This window comes from Telmatherina bonti (genome assembly GCF_933228915.1).
Source record: "Telmatherina bonti genome assembly, chromosome: 23".
Taxonomy (NCBI): domain Eukaryota; kingdom Metazoa; phylum Chordata; class Actinopteri; order Atheriniformes; family Telmatherinidae; genus Telmatherina; species Telmatherina bonti.
Genome location: NC_136632.1, coordinates 17989188 through 18012164, shown reverse-complemented (window position 1 = coordinate 18012164; position 22977 = coordinate 17989188). Strand labels below are relative to the sequence as shown.

Here is a 22977-nt window from a genome sequence, read left to right as displayed (position 1 = left end):
TTTAGATTCAGGCTAAAATAATATGCCCTTTAACATGATACTTCATATTTAAAAATTTTTTAGCCTTGGAAGTCTTTTGGCAATCATACAATGAATCGTGACTGCAATTATGTGAGAACAGGCCGTTTGTCCGCCGAGTACAATACCCAACAGTAAGTGTTGTAAAGCATGCGACTCACTTTATGACTCATATGGATGAATGACATAGGCATGCCAAAGCATACCGTATGCATGACAGATTATCTCTATATATGGAAACGGATAAGTTACATTAAGGTGAAATAATTAAAATAAACAAACCAACCAAGCACTTAATTTCATGGAGTGAATTTATTGGTCCAGCAGATACATAAAAATCAACTGTACACCACAATTCTCATGTGTAGTCTGCAGATTTAAACAAAGTGCCTTCTGCTCCAACCATTAATTTCAAAACTACATAAAAATAAATAAAGAATAAGAAACTTTGCTTTTTGTTTTTTCCTTTTCTTACAAAAAAAGCTAACTTCAAGTATTTCAAACAAACAAAAAGATCTTTACTAAGAAGCAAGCTGTTGCTTACTTCTCAGACATCTCAGACAAGTACAAAGAAAAACAAAAACATCTCCCATGAGTTTCCAGTCATCTTTCATTTGTTGAAATTTTTACCATACATTAACATTTACAAAGATAAACAGCACACAGTGTAATAAAAATATAGTTTTGTGTGTAGCAGACAAAGACAGCAAAAATTAATGACATTTCCCATCTGTAAATAGAACTGCATGCACTGTGGCACTGATACTAAACAGAATGAATATATTTAAATGATATGTACAAATATTAGCTGAATTGTGTGTCTCTTTAAGCTATTAGGTACAGAGAGGACAAGAGAAGCTGCATCAGGCTTGAAAAAACAAGCACTACAGGCACTCTACGGCAAAAACCACTGCCATTACCATGAAGTAACATGACATGATCATCAAAACAGAACAAAAGCAGGAAAAAAAAAATAGTGAAAAAGAAAATCACTGCTGTGCAAAGTGTTGCTTGGTCTACAGCATGTCAGCATATAAAGGATTTTGATCATGACTTTGACCCATAATTTGAAAAAACATGGGCTTTGCAAAATAAGATTCTGAAATACAACCATTAGATCATGACTTAAAAAAAAAACAAAAAAAAAACCGCTTAATATTTTAAATCTCGGATTTATACTCTCTCTTTGGTCTGTAAAAATAAAACCATAAGAAATTTATTATTAAACCGAGCAATTCAGGTTATCTTGACACAGGATCAAAGTTCCAGAAAAATGTGACAGCAGTAAGAAAAGTAGAACTTGGAGTCTTGCTTTGACACAAAAAGACAAAAAGAAATCAAAAAGAAAAAAAAGGAGGTTCAGTAACCTGTATTATTGGCTGAAACTATACTTGACATTTTACAATCTGAAAAAATGTTTTGTTTTGTTTTTTTTTTTAAAGACCATTTTCCCAGCTGTTGCATGTTGTCTTCAGAGTGTGACTCAGTGAATGACTTTGGGAGCCTCGTGACACAGAAGTGCATTTTTCACTGACAGGGCTGCAGGATGTCATGGAGACCAGGAGAGCTTCTCAGGTTCTGCAAGACACACAGGAAAAAAATACAAAAAGGCTTTAGACACCTCCAGCAGTGACTCATCCAACAAATATGCATTATGTAGCTGACAAGTTGACTAACAGCACAAAGACATCTTATCTTTAAAATACCTCACAACCAAATGATAATCCCTGAGTTACATCATTTTTCATCAGAACCCTACTTCCACTTAAATATTTTAGGTGTAAAACTTGAGTTCCTGTGTGTAAAGAGGTTGCTATGGCTGCAACCCTGCAATCAACAAGTGACTGTAAATTACAAGAGCAGTATGCACACACACAGCTGTGTGTTCATACCTTTCTAATGAGCCAGCAAAACTAGTGCAAACTGGCCATTTCTGACTGAATCAAGGTTTTTCAGTCAAGGACTTAAAAAAAAAATAAATAAATAAATTTTTTTTAAAAAAAGGGAACAATCCGGTTGCTTTAAGCTGATGGCAACCGCCGCTTTTAATGTGTTTGGGGAAAAGAAATCTAAAGAACATCTTGGGCCTAAAACCTTTATTATAGCTGTATTGTGAGTCCACCAGAGCAGAAAACTAGAGCGTCTAGTAGAAACTAGCATATGCATATTAACATTTGTCTCACTACTTTATATTGTAACCTTAAGATTAGTCCTGTTGGCTGATATTTGAAGTATTAAAATTTTGTATTTGTGTCAGATGACTGCTGGCACAACTATGAAGCATCTGCCAAGCCTCTATGATGCATTTACCTTTGAAAGACTAAAAGTGAAACCACCTTTAGATAGTGGAGGATGGTGTGTCTTTAAGCAGCACAACAAACCAAACACAGACAAGAACAGGACAGTCAGCATGAATCAGCAGAGTTTAGTAACATGTAGAATTTAGGGGAAATGAATAGGAGTCACAGGAAAACTGGGAAATGAAAGTCCACTATGAGCAAAAATTCTCTTCCCATCCTTCCCAGAAATGGATCTCCTCAGGAACTTTGCATCATTTCTCATGAGTCAAGTCTGGATTAGTATAGACTTGTAATTAAATTACTGTTATGTTTGATGAGGAAGTCCAGGAAAAGAAATGAAGCAAAAAAACATGGCAACAAGAAGAGAATGGACGGATGTGACTGACACAGCAAGATAGCCAAAGTTCCTAATCCAACCATAAATACTTACAGGCAAACTTTGCCAAGCCAGTGCTGTGAGGTGAAGAGGAGGAGAAGGCAGTGGAAGAAAAGAGGATGACAGACAAGTGAGTGAACACACAAAGGAAACAAATGCAGGAAATGTTGTCATGATGTCCTCAATGCTGCTCAATCATGAGAAAATAACTTGTTGCAGTGTTCTTTCCCAGTTTTCCATAAACAAATTTGCACTTTGGGTGGAGTTCTTGAGGAATACTTATTTGGAAATTTCAGCTACGTTCTTAAAAGCTCACCTGTCCAGCCAGAGTGAGGGGGAGGTGTGAGGAGTTGCACAGAGCCAAAGAGGCCACAGAGTTGGGTAGCTCTTGAATCGGGGCCTCATCCAGGTCATCGATGCGAGGTTTCTTGATGTTGGACTCAGGGCTGGTCAGAGGAGTCACACTGTTTCTCCTGATCAAAGTACCAGGACCCCTCTTAACCTCCTGTAAAAGAACATCCAAGACTTCAGACCAACAGCATTTCCTCAGCTGTTCCCTCACCGTGGATAGGTGCAACAAATAAAACAACTACTACTGGAAAACACTTGGCTAACCTCTGGTCTGTCTCTGTGGGTGTTTACTGCTTCCACATTCAGAGAGATCGACTCGACTTTGCAGCCATAGGCAACCGGAGTGAGCTTCAGTACCGTGTGGAGGGGACACTTCAGGTAGGGCATCTCATCTGATTAGCAAATGACAAGAAAAAAAAAAAAAAGACACATTTGAGCCAAACAGTTTTGTGAATGTGGAAAACCAGAGGGCTTGTGGGAATTGTAGTCCCCACCTGCACTCTTATCCAGGAAGTAAGCAAGCAGGCAGCGCATGACAGCCTGGTGGCAGACGACCAAGACATTCTCCTGCCTCTCCAGCTCCATGATGACAGGCTCCACCCGCTGAACCAAGTCCTGGTAGGACTGAAATGAGAAGGATGGAGGAGTTCATTAGTTTAGCAGTTATATGTATTTAAACCACAACAGGTGATCAAACATCCTGAAAAATGGGTCTTAAATTCATGACTGAACACATGAAATGGCTCATTTAAGTACCTCTCCAGCTGGGTAGCGATAGTAGTATTTATCTTCATCTCTCAGAGCAAACTCTTCTGGGAATTTCTCCTTCACCTCGTCGTACGTCATCTCCTCGCACACGCCCTTTAAAAAATAAAAAAAGCGCATCATAGTCAGACAAGAAATGATAGTTATTTTATGGTTCTGAAGGTGAGTCTTGAAGGGACACTCACTGCATCAATCTCATTAAGTGCCTTCCACTGTTCATATGGGACTCCAAGGTGCTCAGCAGTCTGGATGCTGCGGCACAGCTGGCTGGTCCAAACCTTCAGGTCTTTCAGCTGCTGCTCCTCCACAAAGCGAGCCAAAGCAGCGGAAAACTACGGCAATAGAAGAAAATATTCAACACCTAATAAAATCACTGAAGATGTTCAGGATAATAATAATCAGGACTGCATCCATCCTGCAGCTTTGCCTTCCTGTACCTGTCGGCCCCGTGGCGAGAGTCCAGAGTCCCCACCCAGCCGTCCCTCCAAGTTGTCTACGCTCTCTCCATGTCTGCACAGGTAGATGGTGCGTGGCTGGATGTGGATGTTCATCAAGTAGTACACAATCTTACTCTGAATGTGATCCTGGATCCGGTTGACGAGAAAACGGCGACCCACGTCGATCACCTTGATGAAGGAGAGATCCCTGGAGAAAGATTGTAAATAAGACAGGATGAGTCGCAGTTGAAGGTTTTTGTGAGATTTGGAACAAGAACTGATGAAAACGTTCATCTCTGTACCTGTCATACTGATCTGGGTCCAGAGGTTGGTAGCTGGTTCTGTAACATTCAATTCTCTTTTGGAAATCCATCATGGCATCCGTCTTGTTGCAGTCGCGGTAGTCTGGACAGGAAACCTTCACTTCCTGTACAGGGAAAAAAGGGGTCAGATGACGGATCATCTCTGATGCCAAAGAGACCAGATCACTTAGCCATTACAGACAAGAAAACCTGAGAATTTGTGACTTACCATGATGTTTGATGCAATGACATTGGGATCCTCACACACAGACTCAATGAAGAACACCTAGGGAAAAGGAAAGGAAGCAGATTCCTTTACATGTTCTTCACCGGTACCACTGTTTTAACTCTTGGCTCATCTCTCTCCATACCTTGAAATCATTTTCCCTGCCAAACTTGAGGATCAAGTCTCGCCTGTCTCTGGTTGTATTTGTGGCATCAAAGACCTAAAAGAAACAATCCTTTCAGTAAAGCCAAGTTTATCTGTCATGTTGCACTGAAGAAAGAATCCAGTCCTCAAAAGCAGGGATACTCACCGCTACTTGGCCTCCCTCATCCTTCAAATAAGACTTAACGTCCCTTAAGGCTGCTAAGGCACACTGCCTAAAAACAAATTGTCCAAATGTTACTTTAAATAAGTAAAAAGAATTAATAGTACCAATTGTATATGCATGAGAAGGACTTACTCTCTGATTTTGACTGCACATTCGTTGTCATGCTTGAAGAAGTCATAGGAACTGTAGTTCTTGACGGCTTCTCTGCGGTACTCTCCTACATTGAAGACTAAAACACACACAGACAAGTATGAACACTATGTCCTGGTACCAGAAACATGAGTTGACAGTGTCTAAGAGACAACATGTCAGCATGTAACTGATAAGCTGCTGAGCTGTGCATACTGCACCAGCGTTTAAACATGTGCTGGCCATGTAGGAGAGTCTTTTACCTTTGGTGGGCATGCCGATCCAATTGAGGTAGCGGGTGAGTTTCTTGGACATGTATGTCTTGCCTCGAGCTGGAAGGCCCACCATCACGATGACGGTGGGTGGGTTGGCAAAGTGAGGGGCTCCAGCTCCTGCAGACAGGGATGACAAGGAGACATGTCAGGACAACTGTAGTTGTTTACAAGACTTAAAAAAAAAAAAAAAAAACAAGTGATAAATATTGCACTTAGCACAAAATTAGATACTGTCATGTTCAGACCTTATGAAGGGAGGGTACAAAATGACAGCAACAACTGGTACCAAATAAGAGCTGAAATCTGTGAATTCCTTATCAACCCATAATCTCTATTACTCCCCAGACTGACACGCTGCCAGTTTTTCCACCAGATTCACCCTTTACTTCCACCTCAGTGTACATCTGACCCATTTTGTAGGCCAGCGCTTGCACTAGCCAGGATGACTTGTTTTCAACAGGCCACAAAAACATACGGTAGATTAATCCCACCCGGAGGCCCATGGAGCTTTTATTTCATTAGCCTTTACATGCTGTTTCATGTCATACTGGCTGCAGGATGGAAAAGGAATGCACGAGTTTACATGCATCAGAGCTTTAAGATGCTGAAAAAGTGAAATAGTCCTAAAACATTCAAGTACTTTTCATGTCACACCTCCTCAGCTTATTTATTTATTAAAAAAAATAAATAAAACACGTGCTTGCCCTCTCCACTCCAGCTGTGGTGAGCATCAGCAAGGACTTTTCATGGCTTAACTACCTGAGCACTAATTTACCTTTTCGTCACTGCACTGCTAATCTTGTTTCCACAACACAGCCACAATGCTTACATGGAAAAAGGATCAAACTAAGTGGATGTTCAGGCTTCTGATTCATTTTTCCCCCTCTGACCCTCTCTGTGCCTACATCTCTGCCTCACTCAATGTGCAACATCTCATTGTTAATTCTTCTATGCGTCTCTTACTCATGGAAAAATATAATCAAATAGAGGCACTAGTTGATGTCCTCACATCTTTTTGACATGTGACAAAAAAGAAGGGACTCAAGCTAGGTCTGCATGAACAGGTTTTTTTTTTTTTAATTTAATTTTCCCTGTAATGAATTTGTCATTTAGCATTTATTCATCTGTGGATACTGACATGGAACAAAGCTAAAATGGGGTTTCAGATGCAACACAGGGTGGAATTCAGACCCAGGGCTGATGCAAGACTATATACCACTTTTTTCTATTCATGGCTCGTGCCGGAAAAATATATTCTCTTAAGAATACATTGCTATGGATTTTCTCCATCTACACTTGCAATATAAATGCCGTATGTTGCAACATGAGCAGAAAGAAGATCAGGGCCAAATCTTTCATTGCTCTTCCATCTTTAAGCTGATGTAGGTGCATGTCATTTGTGGTTTTCTCAGATTAAATTGTTATAACTCAGCAGCTACATTTTAAATGAAATAAAAAATAAAATAAATGATCTTAAATAAATAAATATATATATATATATTTATTTATTTATTTTTTAAATTAATTTATTTATTTTAATTTATTTATACAAAATTCCAAAACAGACATGGAGAGAGTTAATCGTCGGCTTTAATGTTTTTCTGCCCAGAAGACGCCCCTGACCAATTTTATATCTATCAGGGTCGCTCCATGCACACGCGATGCCGATCAACCAATGAGGAAATTTCAGAGGCGTCACGTTCGGGAATCCCGAGTTACTACAGTAACCATGGCTACAGCAGCCCCCGGTCATGCTCCTCCAATGGAATGGATGACGTAGCGTATGTCCTGATGGAAACCACCAATTAATGAGTTTGGATTTAAAAGACCGGTTTGGGGCAGCAGGTGCGCTGAATACTGATGCTTTCATACATTATGCTGCTGTGCTGAAAAACGACGGGGGTTATAATGAAGCTTGTAGTTTTTATAGCTGCGCCATAAACACTTGCTTGCATCAATATCAAATAACAGGAATTTGACTTTTGTAAGCACCAAATATTTAAAAACTATTTTTTAAGTAATACATGGACTAGTGAGCTTATGAGGAACTACTAACCTTACTAAGAATAAGCAGTGTTTTATAACAGAGAATAGAACAGTGTTTTACCTCTTCGCTTGTCATCCTTGGTGGGAACCCAGATCTTTTGGATCCTGTTCTGGGTGAGCTCTCTGGGCATTCCTTAGAGACTGAAGAACCACAAAAGACACGGTAACCGAGTCGCTTAGATCCCGCAGGTAGAAAGATTAAAATGAGCCGGTAGTTGAAGCTTTGCTCGTGTGTTCAGATGCTGTTTCGCCGTGTCCTCAATGTGCGTTGAGCTGAGCTAATCTGCCGGTCTGCGGCACACATCCTCTATTTAACCACGCCCGCCCGACAGGCACGCAACGTGACCGCTGACGACGAGGCACCACGCGCACGCCATGATGCAAACCCATTCACACATTGCTGAGACGAACACACACTCACACACACACTCATGTAGAGGCTTCAACAGCGACGCTCCCTGGCAAACTTAATGAATGTCGTTTCTAAAAAAAAAAAAAAGACGGTGTGTTTTTTTAGTTTTGTTTCTTTCAAGTGTTTATCGACATGTTTGAAAATACGCAATAATTGACGGTGAAAATAACCCGCTGCTTTGTTTTCATTTTTGTTACTTTGTAGTTTTGTTTTGGGTTTTTTTTTTTTTATTGTTTTGGTGGATTTTACATTAGCAGCAGCTTTTATATCCATAAAAATGTACTCCTTCGGTCTATATTTTAATTTTCAATAATATCGTTATTATATTTATTCTTATTATTCTTTCAACACTACGCTGTCAGATAATCATCTTGTAAAGAGTAAAAAACATTTTAGGAGACTTTTCATAGTTTGTTGCATTTCTAACTCTAAAGAGGATATTCATTTGTTTGAAATATTAATGTTAATGGTTGTTTATTGTCATTGAGATTATTTATTTTTTATTGCCAATTCGACAACTACTGGTTCATATAAAATATAAAAATGGACAACTTTTTATTTGATGCACTTTGATATATTTATGAATTCTTTTTTATTTTCGGAAACATTTTTTTTTAAATAAAATCCCATTTTATACCACCTCAAAATGGCTTTTTTTTTTTTAAATGACCAACTGTTGTCACCACGGAAACTTTATTTGCTTATTGTGTGGAACTGGAGGATACGTGCAGAGCCGCACATCAGCCCATCACTTCCCGCACGCTGGGCTGTACCATTACATCCGTACTCACTGGGTATGACTACTCATCACGATTTGGCATCAACTTCACAACTCACATTGACCAAACATGACCAAGCTGTCATTCCGGTTAAAAAAATAAAGAGAATGTGTTGTGGCTTCTTGATAAATTAAATAGAAAAAAGCTCAATTTTATATATTAAATCGAATTTTCTGTTATTGGAAGCTGGTGTGTTTTAAAGGTTTTATTACTTGATGTACTATAATTCTTGTCAAAAGAAAATAACTTTACACTGATACAAAAGAAGAAGAAAAAAACACCCACTGGCACCATTTTTATCGTAAGTTTCTGATTTTCTTGCATCAGCTTCCATCTTCATGCAGGCAGTCTGACTTTTACAACTTGCCTCGATGTTTCAGCTTGAGCTGCAGTAAATAGGTCAACTGAGAAGATACCATTTGATCGGTGCCTATTTAATTTTACCCATTAAATGCCCTCAGACATCAGTTTTCTTTTGCTCTTTATTGCTGATTTGTTTTGTCATTTTATACAGTTTTCTGAAAAGCACCCTCGTTCTCTTTTTCAACCTCTTTCTAGAAAGTGTAATACAATTCAAAGATGCTTGTCGTGTCATTTTTTTTTTAATCATCAGTAAAATCTCCAATTTTGCAACTTGGACATGTTGCAACTGCACAGTATATGTTTCAGAGCTGCATCATGTGAAATTTTAAGAAAAAATTATACTAAATGTGCCATACTTCAGAAATTGAAACCATCATTTACCTTTCAGCCTTTACTGAAAATTGGATGTCAGTTCTGCTGATTTCTGATTCATAATTGGACCAACAAACTCTTTACTGTTTGCTGATGACCAACAAAGCAAAGTGAAGTTGTTTTATTGTTACAGCTGTGGTTGTGACAGCTGCAAGAAAAACTATCATCTTAACGACAACACTTTGCTCCATCATTTCAGATATGTACATACATTTTATATATATAATATATATATATATATTATACATATATATATATATATTATACATATATATATATTCTTCTTAAGTGCATTATGTATCCCTGTCTCTGTTCTGTGTGATGTTCATGCATCTGCCTCTAAATACTGGACTTACCATACATTTTTGCTTGTTTGCTTATAAAATGTATGAAATTTGTATTTTTTTTTATCTATATTTAAATGAAATCTATGATCTAGTAAAACTCAAACGGTTATATTATCAACACATTTACAAAGAACAAATTAATAAAGTTCATGACACATTTAAAGCTTGAAGATGTCCAGAGAGTATCAGCAAATAGAAACAAAACATCAATTTAAAAAAAGGGAAATTATTCTCAATGAACTGCATTATAGTTTCACATCTACACAACATCAAGCCAGAAAAAGTCTAGAAAATATGAATGAATGAAAGAAATCAAGTCTGTGCATTTGAGGAGAGAAAATGATGGATTTCCAGATTTTTTCTAATGTATGACAAAATCATCAGTTTTTAAAGACAGTGGTCCTCAGAGAACATTTGGAAAGGATTTACATATTTCTCCCTCTATCATAAAGAATATTGCCAAATGACTAAAAGAATTAGGAGGAATTTCCTGGTGTAAAAACATATCTGCCATGCCTCTGCACTGCATAAAGTGGTTGCCTCCGTGCTCTTGGCTATATTTATTTCCACTCCCATGATGGCAGCATTAATGCAGAAAAGAACACCAAGACTTTAAAGCAAAATATGCTGTCATGTTGTCCTGTTTTTCAACAAGACAAGACAATGAAAAAACAGATTTTTGTACACCCTGCAGTGGCGGAATAAGAATTTATAAGAAAGACATGCAAACCTGTACGTTTGCATTCCTTCAAATGTGTTTGCAAAAATTTATTGTAATACATTTATTAGAACAAACTGCTCTATCATCTACAGCAGGACCACTAGATGTATTTCAACGTGTCCCTTCCTCAATACTTAAATTAAATAGATCCAACAGCCGATGAAGTTGTGCACAAAAACGTATTCATTTGAGTCAGATTTGTTGGAGGAGGAACATACTGAAAACCTGCAGGACTGCAACCTTTATGAATTAAAGTATCCCTGCAACAGGATTACTTAGCGTTCTAACAATACTTTTATAAATAATTTACATCCTGTTTTTTATACAGAGGCCATTTACATGAGACTTTAACCAAATTTCCTGCAACAACCCCAAACCCCCCACCATTTGCTCCTTTGTTATTCCCAGCTGTTCACCAGTAACTGACACCCACATGCAAGCCTTACCTCACACCCCCAACTTGAAGGGATTGCGACGACGGCTGTGAACAGATTTATGTGAAAACTGAAGTTCTTCTTCTAAGTATACTTTTCTTAGAGCAAGTTTCAGCATAATGAAGCTGGTGACCGATGTAAAAAATCTTACTGACACTGACTTGTCAGCAAGTTGTGTTTTAAAGAGTTAAATCTGAAAGGACAAATTGGTCCTTGTGTTGTTTAAAGTAGAAGACCTCTATCAGCTGGTTCAGTTTCTTAATTTTCCATAATAAGTAGATCAGTATGTGCTGCAAGACAAACTAGTAGGTAAAATAACAAATCTCTCTGCAAAAAGCGATAAACAAAAGGAATCTTGTGGACACGATGTACTTTCGGGACATTTTGTTTGGTAATGTTGGGTGAAGCCTCATACTAATATTGAAGTAAACGTTGCAGTGTTATGGTTCGGGTTGCCTTACTGTCTCCGGCATTTAGTTCTCCCTGCATTTTTCCAAAGGAGGTCTGAAAATAATATAATGATGGAAGATAAAGAGGTCATCAGTCTGAAAGCTGAAGCAGAAGTGGATAAAGCTTGTAAAGAACTGAACACTTATGAAATGGTCAGTGGTCAGTGGCATTTGAAGCCCAAATCTCAATGAAGACTTGTGCTGATGTCACAAACCTGAAGTACAAGAAAACTTTCAAACATCCTGCAGTGGAATTAAATTTTCAAGAAATTTAGCCTCATTTTGAGCTTCTGCAGCCAAGACTGTATAAACTGAATCCATGCTAGTAGAAATTTATTGAATTTTTATTAATATACTGCAGAAAAACACTTTACCATTCCGTACAACCTTTACCTCCAGTCTTACAAACTGGATCATAACATTATCTTGTCCTGGCGCTTACTTCTCTTACTGAGTCATACACTAAATATTGCTTTGCTGTTTATAATTTAAATGAATGGGTTAAAAAATGACAGCCATAATGGCAGGGTAGAAATAGTACCACAATCATAAAAATGACTAAATACCTCAGATTAAATGTGGCAAAAAAGAACAGGAAATTTTAATCTTATTAAAATGGGTTCTGTGTTTTCTCTTCTTAAATTATAAACCCAGAGGCACACAAACCCTACCCTCTAACCTGGTCTGAATCCATGTCTGCGTCTATGTAGGTCAGAGCTTAACAGGCTGACCGATTGCAATAGTACAGCTACGCACATTCAGAGCACGTTCACTCAGTCAGTCTGATACCTGCTGCAAACATACAGTACCTGTCGAAACATTTTAACACACTTACTGTAAATAAGTGAATATGACTGTCACCAGGGTAAACTCCTGAAATATTTGGACACAGACAGCTTTAGTTTTATTTTAATAATTCTTCAGCGTTTACTTGTGATTACTCTCACCCAAATAAGACAAAAGTCCAAGTGTTATTTGACAATGAACTCAAGTTTAAGATACCGGTTGGCTTATAATGAATTATTTCTACAATATGTTTACAGGTCCGCCGTCAGTTCTATGTATGGCATGAACATTGGGAAGCTCGCTTCAACCCACATGAGGTCAAAGGAGCTCAGAGTACAAGGGGAACAGACTGGAAGAAAACAGAAATCAATTTCAGAGAGAGCAGGAACTTTGGGAGTGGTCTGATCATATTAAGTGTGCATTCTGAGAAATAAAAACAAAGTGTTGAACTGAGCAACAGAAACAAAACTGTGGAAAACAACAGTGGTGGATAATCTCAGGATAGTTTCCATGGTCAAGAAAAACCCCAGAACCTCAGTTTTAGTAGGTCAGCATTTTTGCTCTCCACATTTATTTTACTTCTTTGGTTTTGTCTGCTTACTCACTTTCTCCTGACCTTTGAACCCTGCAGTATTAATGACAAAATTTGATCTTCTAAATGGGTCTCTTTTCATTTGTTTCACAACCCAACCTGCTTCCCTGATCTGAATTAAACCTGTTCCAGTGGGAGCTCCTCTGACGTTTTGGACTGGAACCTCCGGGGCCCTTCTGGCTCACTTACATAAGTTCTGATTGAGGCTGGGGCTGTGTTAACTGTCCCAGTCCCCTTTCTATAATCCAGCAAGACTAAGTTAGAACTCTCATACCTCCGGGAGATGTTAACACTACAGAGGAACCAGCATTATGTCAGACAAGGAAACTAGGCTTCTTGGAAAGTCGGAGGTGTTCCATCACAGGATGTTGACATCACAAAGTCTTGTTGTGAGAAAAAAAAAATTGTGATTAAACAAAACTAAAAAGGAAACCCCTGAGAGAGGTTTTACACTTTTCATTTTTACTTGACATAAAGGTCATTTTCTAACAGAAAAAAAGATGGCCATATTATCTCTACACACAGACACAGATGTTTGGAAAATATTTAAAAAAAAAAAAAAAAAAAAAAAAAAAAAAAAGGCTTATGTACAAGAGATGACAAGCCCATAGTGTCTGTTGGTGTTTGTTGAGTTTCCCATGTGAACATCAGACTTGCTCGCCAAGATCCAAAACCCGGAACCTGTCCAGATTGTAGAAGCAGGCCTTGACGACTCGCCCTCCAAAATAACGGCCATTCAGATCCACGACAGCTGCAGACGAGTGAGATGTAAAAGTTATATTATACTCCTAAATATGCAGATGAATCTCTATGAAACTGAAAAAAGGAAAACATCTATATTAACATATTTAACATCATCTGTTTAATGTTTCCTTCATGACCTTGAATGGCGTCACCACTTTGTTCCTGTTTCTACACATAATTACAGAGGGTTATCTTCGTCTGTCCTTACACAAGTATAATCATTATTGTTAAAAATCTAACAGAAAAAATAGACAGAAGATATTTTAAAAATACAGAGTTGTTTTAAATAGTGAGTATATCTCTTATAATTGACTCATCATAGGAATGAGTGAAGAATACATCAGTCATTCATCAAGACCGATGCTTGTTTCCCAAAACATACAAGCTGTCCTGAAGGCAAGGCAGTGCTTCAGAAAGAACTAAGCAACTGTTCTGTCCTCCGACAGTGTTAGCCTGATCAATGAAGGTGCTAATTCTGTTCCCTTTATGTCTATTTAATTTTCCTAAAAGGACATTTACATTGGTATCAACCAGCACATTGTACTTTAGTACTTTAATTTAATTGTGTTCACTTGAACTCCTAGTTGAGGACACAGGATGTGCTAAACAGACGCATTGTGGTGGAATCGCTACAGTGAGTACAGCTGACACAACACGGTTTATTTAGCTGCAAATGTCCCACTCTGAATTTCTTGGAAACAGATGATTATCGAGTAAGGAGGAAGAGGTCCCACAGAACCAGCTCAACTTCAGTCACGAGAATTCAGACAACCAGGAAAATACACTAATTTGATTATAAGAGATACATCATCTGAGACAATCAATTATTTTCAGACCTGACGACTAAACAAGGAGCTGCAGCCAGAGAAAATGGAAGAAAACGGGTGGCCTGGATCTGTCTTTTTTTTTTTTTTTTTCTTTGTCTGAAACCACAGTTCATATCAACTCGTGTATGAAGTACAGCAAACCTGAGAAACCAGTACTATGCTGGCATACCATTCCCACAATATGATGGACATACAAATCAGTCAGTAGCTTAGCTGTAAAAGTTTGAATATAAAGAAGGTATCAACTAAGTTTTCACTTTGCAGGTATGTTAACATGTTTTAAAGTATTTATTTGTTTAATCACTTTATGCAAACACATTATAAAGTGACCACAGTAATGCCCCTCCAAGTGGGACCAGTCCTATCACGAAGACATCTTCTGAAAACACAAACTTATAAACATACATGCATTATATGAGGAGTTTCCCAAAGTCAAGGATGCTTTGAGTTTGACATAAAGCTTTAAAAAGTAGCCCAACAAAGTATGTCATGGTGACATTTGCACCATCAACTACATTTTACACACCCAACAGCTAAAAGAAGTGTTAAGGTTGTAGTTGGCAACTGAACCGCTCCAAGGTGATAATCATCAACATTATTTGTTGTCTTTAGATGGAATACATAACCATTCCAACAACTTTGGGTTTACAGTGAAATAAATCTTTTCTGCACAAAACTTTAACCTCAACTGGGCTGTTTCTGATGTGTGGAAATAATAGCTGGAGCTTTTAAAAACAGAGAATACACATAAACATCTTTGAAATTTGATTAAACCAAGCGCAAAGTCCTTCAATGAATCTTTCATATCAGAACAGTATTTCTGGAAGAAATATAACGTGGTATCCTCGAAATATAGCTGTTAAGGATCCTTCTCTGTCCTCGGGTGCTATTTTATAAGGACGGCCTTTCAAACTTTGCCCTTTCTCACCCCTTTTACTGAGTAATGCTGATTTACCTCAAAAGTTAAATGAGAGTTGGAAATTACATTCTTTGACCTCAAGATTAAGATAAACAAAAAACTTATTTATTTTCTGTTGAAGCATTTTCTTGGGGAAACTTTCCTCAAATTACCAACAATGATCAGATTGGAAATCCGCATCTTTCTACAAAATGTTTTTTTGGTTTTCTCTGGAGTGACTAAAAGAGTTTTTGGCTGGAAACAAATTCCGCATGGCACCATAATACAGAGATTCACATTGTGGTCCTTAATAGAATAGAACCCTTAGTGTTGGCTTCTTCCACAGATAAGAAAGATCAGTGGTGCTGTGAGTAGTCTGCGAGTGCTTGTCAAAGGAACATCCCAGCACATCACTGGTAAGGATGTGCTTGGATGTTAGCAGGAATTATTTTACCCTGGTAAATAAATCCCAGGTAATAAAAATTACTGGAAATGCTGAAAGAAAAACCCCAATGAGCTCATCGTTCCAGGAGATTATCAGGACTGGCATAAGGTCAAGCTGATATTAGAGCATAAATATAAAAAAGACAAACTATTTCTGAGTTTATGATTGTGATGGATCCAGTTATACAGCCCACAGTCTGAAAGTACACTGTGCTAATGGAGCTTAAAGTTTACATATGTTTAAATAGATGTTTAAACTTTGAGGTCAAGCCCCAACCAGTACATGTTTGAGGAAGTAAACAGGAACTTGACTTGTACCAGTAACAATCCATAATTCTCAGTATAATCCTATGAAGTTTATGTAACATTTAGGTTTTTATAAGGAACCTCAAATGAGCCTAAACGGAAATTTAATGCAATTCACCACAATTACAAAAAGATCATTTAACATAATTTCTAAGTAAAATGCAATACAGAGAGACCCTGACCGTGCAGATGCAGACACATGAAGAATATTTTAGCACCTGGGAGCAACATTATCTTTAAAAACCAACCATGTAGTCAAACACTTATGGCCTGCACTGTATGGTTCTTTGAGTGTCTGTCCTGCTTTTGCTCGACTGTGATGCAAACTCGGTTCTGCTGGTGCCGTAGGGAGACGGCTGGGTTGCTGGGCCACTTGTGATATAACACCGCGGGGAGCTGAGTCTCACCTTGTTTCTGATCTGGGCCAACTCATTTAGATTAGGACACACTTTCACCCACAATATTAGAGCAGTTATACAATCCCAAAAAGAAAATATATCATGGTGCCATTACATAAAGCTGATCTCCTATCGAGAGACGGTTACTCACATATGGAGGCGTAATTAGTTTGTACTGAGTAATGCAAAGTCAGGTCCAGACTGTGACCTGATGTAGGAAGATGATTTTAATTTCACTTATTATTTACCACGAGGGTTATGTTTCAGTAAGTAAATACTGACCTTTGATGGCTGATTCCACCCTCTCAAACTCCAGAAATATCCTGACGGCCTCATCATCCGGCACTTCTGCGATCTGGCAAAGAAAGTTGTTTCTGTTTCATTTTCCTGTTTGTTTCATTTTGACTTCATCTGGTTGAATTTGACTTTTCTTACCTCAAAAATAACACATTTTACCACTTTGCCGTACTTCTCACACTCTTCTTTTGTCTCTCCTTCCAAGTCTTCATCTACCTCTCCTCGGCCCACCATGTTCTACCAAACAAATATGGACAATATCCCAAGTTGAAGTGAATATCAGATAAAAATAAAACATCTGACCGATTTACACCTGTTGCTATAATGTTCTTTTTTTCTTCTACTACTTTGAATACCGTATGTTTAATTACATGCGACAGAAAGGGACCTAAAACAAGTCAACACACACAATAAAACAAACATACCCTCAGCAGAACTACTTTAGTTGGGCATTTCAGGATCTCTGTAAGCGGGTTTGTCTCCGACTTCTTGGAAGGATCCGCTGAGTGGATGTAGACAGATAACAAAAGTCAAATATTGTTCCTTCTCCAAAGACTATCTACAAGCTGCAGGTGTGAAAGGAGCAACTCAAAGTGCAGAACAAGAAGCTGCATTGATAAAACAAGGTGCTTGTCTTGACGTAGGTGACAAATGAAACTATTCAGCTGTTGTTGTGCGATTGCTGAGCTGATGTCGTGCACTTTTCTGGCATGCAGGGTTGTTAAAGTCACTGCTGGTTTGATAATGCTGTTGTACTTGCTGAGAAATCATTATGAATGAGTCACCAAAGTGCTGCAATACTTTTAGTTAGCCTGTCAAAGTAGCAGAAAGCTAAATGTCCTCTGTCCTCAACTTAAAAGTATAAGTAAAAAAAAAAAAAAAATCAATAGATTAACTAATTTGCCATTAAGACAATATACACTGCCTTACCTTTGGCTTTGACTGTGGCATCAATTCATGTTGTATTGATTATATTCCATTTATCACATTTATTCTACTCATACTTTTTCCTGCCAGGTAATCTACTGACGATAGGTGAGTCAGACCTTTGATCAAAGTTTTGTACGATACACGACCTTTCTGAAACAGATTAGCATATTTTCCATTACCACAGGATGTATCTCCCGACTTTCACTGCATCATTTAGTTCATTAACCCGTTGCTGACACACGTAATACTTTTGCACTGGGACGTTTTCATTTGTTTGATTTGATAAATTCAGGTTATGACTTCAGATGATGTGTATATTTTTTGTGTAATGTTTTTTTTTTAAACAAACATTTCTCTATTAGCTCCAAAAGCTACTTTGCATTTTATCATTGTGTAGTTCAGACACAAACTATCTCCAAAAAACAAGTGAGATACAACTGTCCCATCAGAGTTTACAATGTATAACTGGTTCTAGAGGAAATGTAACCTTCCTGCAGCTGGTAAGTGAAGCTGTTCTCATCTCAAATTTTGAGTCCTTGTTAGAATATAAAGCAGTTCATGTTTTGAGGTCATGTGATAATCCTCCATCTCGAATAAAAAATATAATTCTGCATTAACTATGAACAGAATCTGGAATTTAAAGATCAAATTGCAAACCAAATCACAATATTGGTCAAACTGCAACTGGCATAAAATCTTCCCATGTCTGCTATTTTATCCAGTAACGTGTGTGTAAAGATTACATGTTTTTTTAGTGATCAATACTCTTGGATTACTTTTTGATACCATGCAAAATTTGATTTATCAAATATAACTGATACAACAGTCACATAAGCATTGTGTCAAAACCAGTCAGCCAAACTCAAGACAACTTACCAACGATAACTAGTTGGCATAAGGTGTCTTGAGGATGTACTTAGAGCCCTGACTAGCACTCGCCACATTTAAACCTGACATTAAGAGGCCAAAAGTAAATAATACCTGTACATCTTCTCAACTCGTCGCCTTAAAGTATGTTAAGTAGATTTTACTATTGTTTTGAACTTGAGAGGATTAATTGGAACATATAAGGGTAAGAAAGAGCAGCAGATGACTACAATTTGATGGTCAGAACAAGCAAGGAGGACAAATAAGGGAGACTTGAAGCCCAAACAAACAAAATGCTGTAAAAGGTACAATTGTTCTTGTATTGTAAGCAGTCATTACAAATATGTAGGCCTAAATCAGACCTAATAAATAAAATGCAGCTTTGATAGAAAAGTATTGAGTAGACAACATGCATGCAAAAAAGCAGATGTAGTTTTATGTGTAGATGTGTCGTGCCTTGAAAAAGAACTTTCATCTAATGGTTTAGGCAAACACCAAAGCTGCTTTCAACAACAACAACTCTAAAGACTAAACAAACTGTGTGAAGCATTCTGTGTACGGGAGGTAGAAAATGTGAGTGAGGCCAACCTGCAGAGCCTGCACCTGAAGTCTCAGCACCACCTGCCTGGCTGGACCCTGCTGCTCAGCCACACCCACAGAAAAAACACACACCCACACATACATACGTTATGAAACACATGCATACAGAGTCACTGTAAATAACAACTATTCAAAGCTAGAATGATACTGTGGTGGTCACTGTTGGAGCAAAAATGTTCATGAAAACATCATCAGTAAAGACAGAAAGCAGATATTGGCTGGACAACTTGAGCAGGAGCTTTTCACGTTGCCGACAGATAAACATGACTTGATGCAGACTGTGTGAGAGGAGACAAAGAAACAAAACAAGGAATCTAACAAAGTCAGCACTTACGTTTTTCTGCAGCGTCACCTATGATGATCTTTCCCCCTCTCTTGCTCGTTTTCTCCACAGACAGCGCCGTGCTCAGGCCCTGCTCATGCTTCCCCAAGCCTTGGCCCTCTTTGAAGCCATACTTCTGCATAATCTTATGGGCCACCGTACCTCTGTTGGGTTTAAATATATTAATCAGGTCCTTTTTTGTTATTATTCCTCTATAAATGGCTGCTTGTTGTGTACAGCTCTTGGTGCGAGCATGTGTGTTCCACCTACCCCATGTTGGCCAGGAAGGAGCTGGTTGGTCCCGGTGGGGAACGCGGTCGGTCTGAGTCTTCATATAAAGGTGGAGGGATGGCAGCCTTTGAGCCTCTGGCAGGATGACCTTCATCATCGTAGGAATATGAAGAACCTTAACACACACAGATAAAAACTCCTGTTAGCTTTTGCATATCTGAAATCCATTTAGTGATGCTCGAAAGCGTTTGGTAACCAACACTTCCCTCTGCTGGGCAAACTGCTGAACTTTCTGGACGCAGGAGACGAGCTTTAACTCGAAGAGTGCATGATGATGCTGCTATTTTTAATGATCAGGTTCTGTTTTTAAATTTAATGGTTTCATGCAGGTTATTGGATATTATGCTTTATTACATTTGTCATATTACTTTTCCATTTAATAAATGTCATTAATCTTATACTAACCTGCAATTTGATTATTTTACGATTTTGAAAAAATGTATTTAATCTAATTTTCATTTAATTTCTTATCAGTGTAATTTATGATCTTAAAAGCATTTCTTTTCAGCATAGATGATCTTAAGTTTCATATGTTTTCCATATTGCTTTGTAGTAAAAAATTAATGCAGATTGTTCAATCGTGATTTAACTTTTAGGGCCCATATGTATCTATGTCAGTATCGATGAAAGCATAAACTAGTTGTATCGAAAGGAAAAATGTTTATATTGCCCATCTCTAGTTTCTACACAAACATAAAGCTTTATGGGTCATTTTTATTTTTTGATAACCCATTTTACACTCATTTGTAAGTCGCTTTGGATAAAAGCATCTGCTAAATGACTGTAGAATAGAACTTAGACCTTAAAGCTGGTACAATGAAGCTTTATGGATTCATAATTTACTATCTATCAATGCATTTTCTGGACCACTTAGTCATATTCAGGGTCGTGGAGAAGCTGGAGCCTATCCCAGCAATTAGCAGGTGAGAGGCACGGTATACCATTAATATGGTGATCATATCTTTTATCTATCTTTTAGGATTAAGAAAGTGTTATTCTTTTTTTTTCATTTATACCCATCATTTATTATCATCATCAATTATCCTTGAACCGAAGCAGAGGCTCTGCTGCTCTCAGCTCAACTCATTCTGTTTATGTTTAACTGTCACATGAGCGTTCATTATTACTTACCATCTCTGTCCACCAGTGATGACGGAGGGGCGATAGCTGCTCCACCCATATCTGACAGGTGAAAAAAAAAAAAAAAAAGTCAGTTTTTATTTTACGTTTGAGAAAATGATCAAATCAGCAAGTGAACCTAAGAAATCTGCAGTTCTTTCCAAGTGAAACTCAGTTTAGACTTAACCTCCATATATTTGCACTGCAGTCGTGGCCAATAAGAAATGTAGAGAAACCTTCTAACACCTGGAAGAAGCAACCATCTGCTTCGAAAGGGACCACGCTTACAGAAAAAACCAGCACCAGTTGAAAAATAAAAAAACAGACTCTACTGCAACACTTCATATTCATCTTGCCTGAAAAGTAATCAGCCTAAAACATAATCTACAGATATGATCAAACTTCTTTATTGTCACAGAATGATGTTGTTTCATAAAGAAAAATATAAAGTTTTTTTCAACATTTAAATAATTCACATTATAATTATAGATCCCTCTAAAAGGAGAAAATAAAAAGAGTCTGGTATTTCTTACCAAATCAAATTTGTAGCACCGTTTAGGATTGAACAAATATTTGATAGTTAATGGATACATGTTGAATTAATTGGTTGTCAGAAATCAGAGTACTGTCAACTTCAATTTGACATTAAATACAGTGAACAGCAGCTCTTCCTCAACAGCGGGGTTGGATGTATAAAAATGTAAGCTGTGTTTCAACAAGTTGGTCCAGGATGTTACGGGACAGTTTGCTGTAATCGTTTCTGAATATATCTTTACCTTCGAGCTCTTTTATGTATTCATTAGAAATTTGGGCCTGGTGAGGTGCACGAGGCTCTGAGTGCTTGTTTCTTTTGGAAGATAACTTCACTCATGACACTATTGGTTTAACTGAGAGTCACGGAAAATAGCTCAATGAGCAGACATGGGTATTCTTAGTGCCTGCTGGGGTTTTAAAGACTGATGATTAAATTAATTGTTGCAATGTGGGAAATATTTTGTATTCTGAAACCAAACAAATGCAGGTTTTTAGAAGTTGTTCTGCTTTTTTTTGTCATGGAATATTATCATTGAATTTCTTCAACATAATGATATGAAGTTCCACTTTTCTTATTCGGCTGGAAAATATGGGCTTCGGGTTTTGATTTATTGATGTTTTTACATCATTTTCTAAACATATCTACATTCCTCGGAAAAAATTGCAAAGTTTAATCTTTTTAAAAAAAAAACAAAAAACCTAAAGTAGAAATAAAATTGTGGTTCTTAAAAATAACATGTTTTTATCGCACATATCGATAAAAAAAATTTTAAAAGTTGTTTTTTGTTTTTAGGTTCTTTACATGGTAAAGATTGCAGACCCCTGTTTTATGTCAACTGGATTATGAATATTATTCTTCATGGGTTCAGACATTCGTGAAATGATTCACAACATGGAGTTCAACACTGGCATAACATACTGATTGAGCATCTCATCTGATACATGTTATTAGTATTAGAAGGGCTATCTGAACACAAGTTCAAAATAAAAAAATCCCCAAAAAAAAGGCACAGAAAGCACTTTAGTTACCGTGTGATGTGGATAAGTTTGTGTTTTAACATTCTGATATTTTGGATGCAATGACACCTACTGGCTCAAACTGCAACCTATTGAATCACATCTACTTGAAAACATTTAGGAATCTTATTTTACAGTTTTGCCATGCCCACATAACTGAAGATACTCACTTCGTTTCCTCCGTTCTTTCTCGTACTCCTCATCCTCATCTGAGTCTTCTTCTGCGGCCGGGAAACGAGAGAAACCGCTCGGAGCTCCACCTTCATGTCTGTCTTTCCTCTTCCTAAAACACAAGTTCATGACACATATGCCAACTCTGAATACAGGACATGTATACCTGAATACCAGTGAGTATGAAAAGATGACTGATTAGTTCATATAATTTCCTATGCTGAAAAAAGTGTGTCATGTTTCCAAGGTTTTTGTTGCAAAAGCAAAGGTTTGACTCTTTTGGCTTCCAGATTACATTCAAGAGTAAAAAAAAGCAAGGTTTTACTTTTCCCTTTCTTCTATCTCCTTCTGCCGCTCCTGCTCCCTCTGCCGCTGTCGTTCCTCTCGGTGACGCTTCACCACTT

The 22977-nt window shown here is 37.7% G+C and overlaps 2 protein-coding genes across 6 annotated transcripts in view; both read right to left on the bottom strand.

The window, feature by feature from the left end:
* Positions 1–311: 311 nt before the first annotated feature.
* On the bottom strand, positions 312–7821 carry pfkfb3 (6-phosphofructo-2-kinase/fructose-2,6-biphosphatase 3). 3 transcript variants are annotated; one of them, XM_079263179.1, is made up of 15 exons: positions 7615–7821; positions 5496–5624; positions 5236–5332; positions 5086–5152; positions 4921–4995; positions 4779–4835; positions 4550–4674; positions 4248–4455; positions 3996–4142; positions 3802–3906; positions 3540–3669; positions 3310–3437; positions 3011–3199; positions 2749–2771; positions 312–2379 (listed from the first exon to the last, which is right to left on the bottom strand). In XM_079263179.1, exons 1-15 carry the CDS (start codon positions 7682–7684, stop codon positions 2325–2327), a joined length of 1605 nt encoding a protein of 534 aa, XP_079119305.1. In that variant the 5' UTR covers positions 7685–7821; the 3' UTR covers positions 312–2324. The 3 variants fall into 3 exon arrangements, with proteins under 3 accessions (XP_079119305.1, XP_079119304.1, XP_079119303.1); XM_079263178.1 differs by having other exon boundaries at positions 312–1596; XM_079263177.1 differs by lacking the exon at positions 2749–2771 and having other exon boundaries at positions 312–1596.
* Positions 7822–13394: 5573 nt separating this feature from the next.
* Positions 13395–22977, bottom strand: part of rbm17 (RNA binding motif protein 17) — an 11394-nt gene continuing 1811 nt past the window's right edge. For 2 of the 3 annotated variants that reach the window (XM_079263182.1, XM_079263183.1), the window contains exons 4-13: positions 22899–22977; positions 22573–22685; positions 20864–20914; positions 19712–19847; positions 19454–19605; positions 19108–19158; positions 17148–17224; positions 16861–16959; positions 16708–16780; positions 13395–13559 (exon numbers count right to left, since the gene is read on the bottom strand). The exon at positions 22899–22977 is cut by the window's right edge and continues 88 nt beyond it. In XM_079263182.1, coding sequence (XP_079119308.1) covers positions 13456–13559; positions 16708–16780; positions 16861–16959; positions 17148–17224; positions 19108–19158; positions 19454–19605; positions 19712–19847; positions 20864–20914; positions 22573–22685; positions 22899–22977 — 935 coding nt within the window. In that variant the 3' untranslated portion in view covers positions 13395–13455. The remainder of the gene's footprint in view (positions 13560–16707; positions 16781–16860; positions 16960–17147; positions 17225–19107; positions 19159–19453; positions 19606–19711; positions 19848–20863; positions 20915–22572; positions 22686–22898) is intronic. The other variant, XM_079263184.1, reaches the window with a different exon arrangement.

Coding starts and splice junctions, on each gene's coding strand:
- pfkfb3 (XM_079263179.1), bottom strand. CDS start 7,684: ATGCCCAGAGAGCTCACCCAGAACAGGATCCAAAAGATCTGGGTTCCC. Junction 4,836..4,920: donor GCAGGGAAAATGATTTCAAG/GTATGGAGAGAG, acceptor CCTTTTCCCTAG/GTGTTCTTCATTGAGTCTGT. Junction 4,143..4,247: donor TCTCGCCACGGGGCCGACAG/GTACAGGAAGGC, acceptor CTATTGCCGTAG/TTTTCCGCTGCTTTGGCTCG.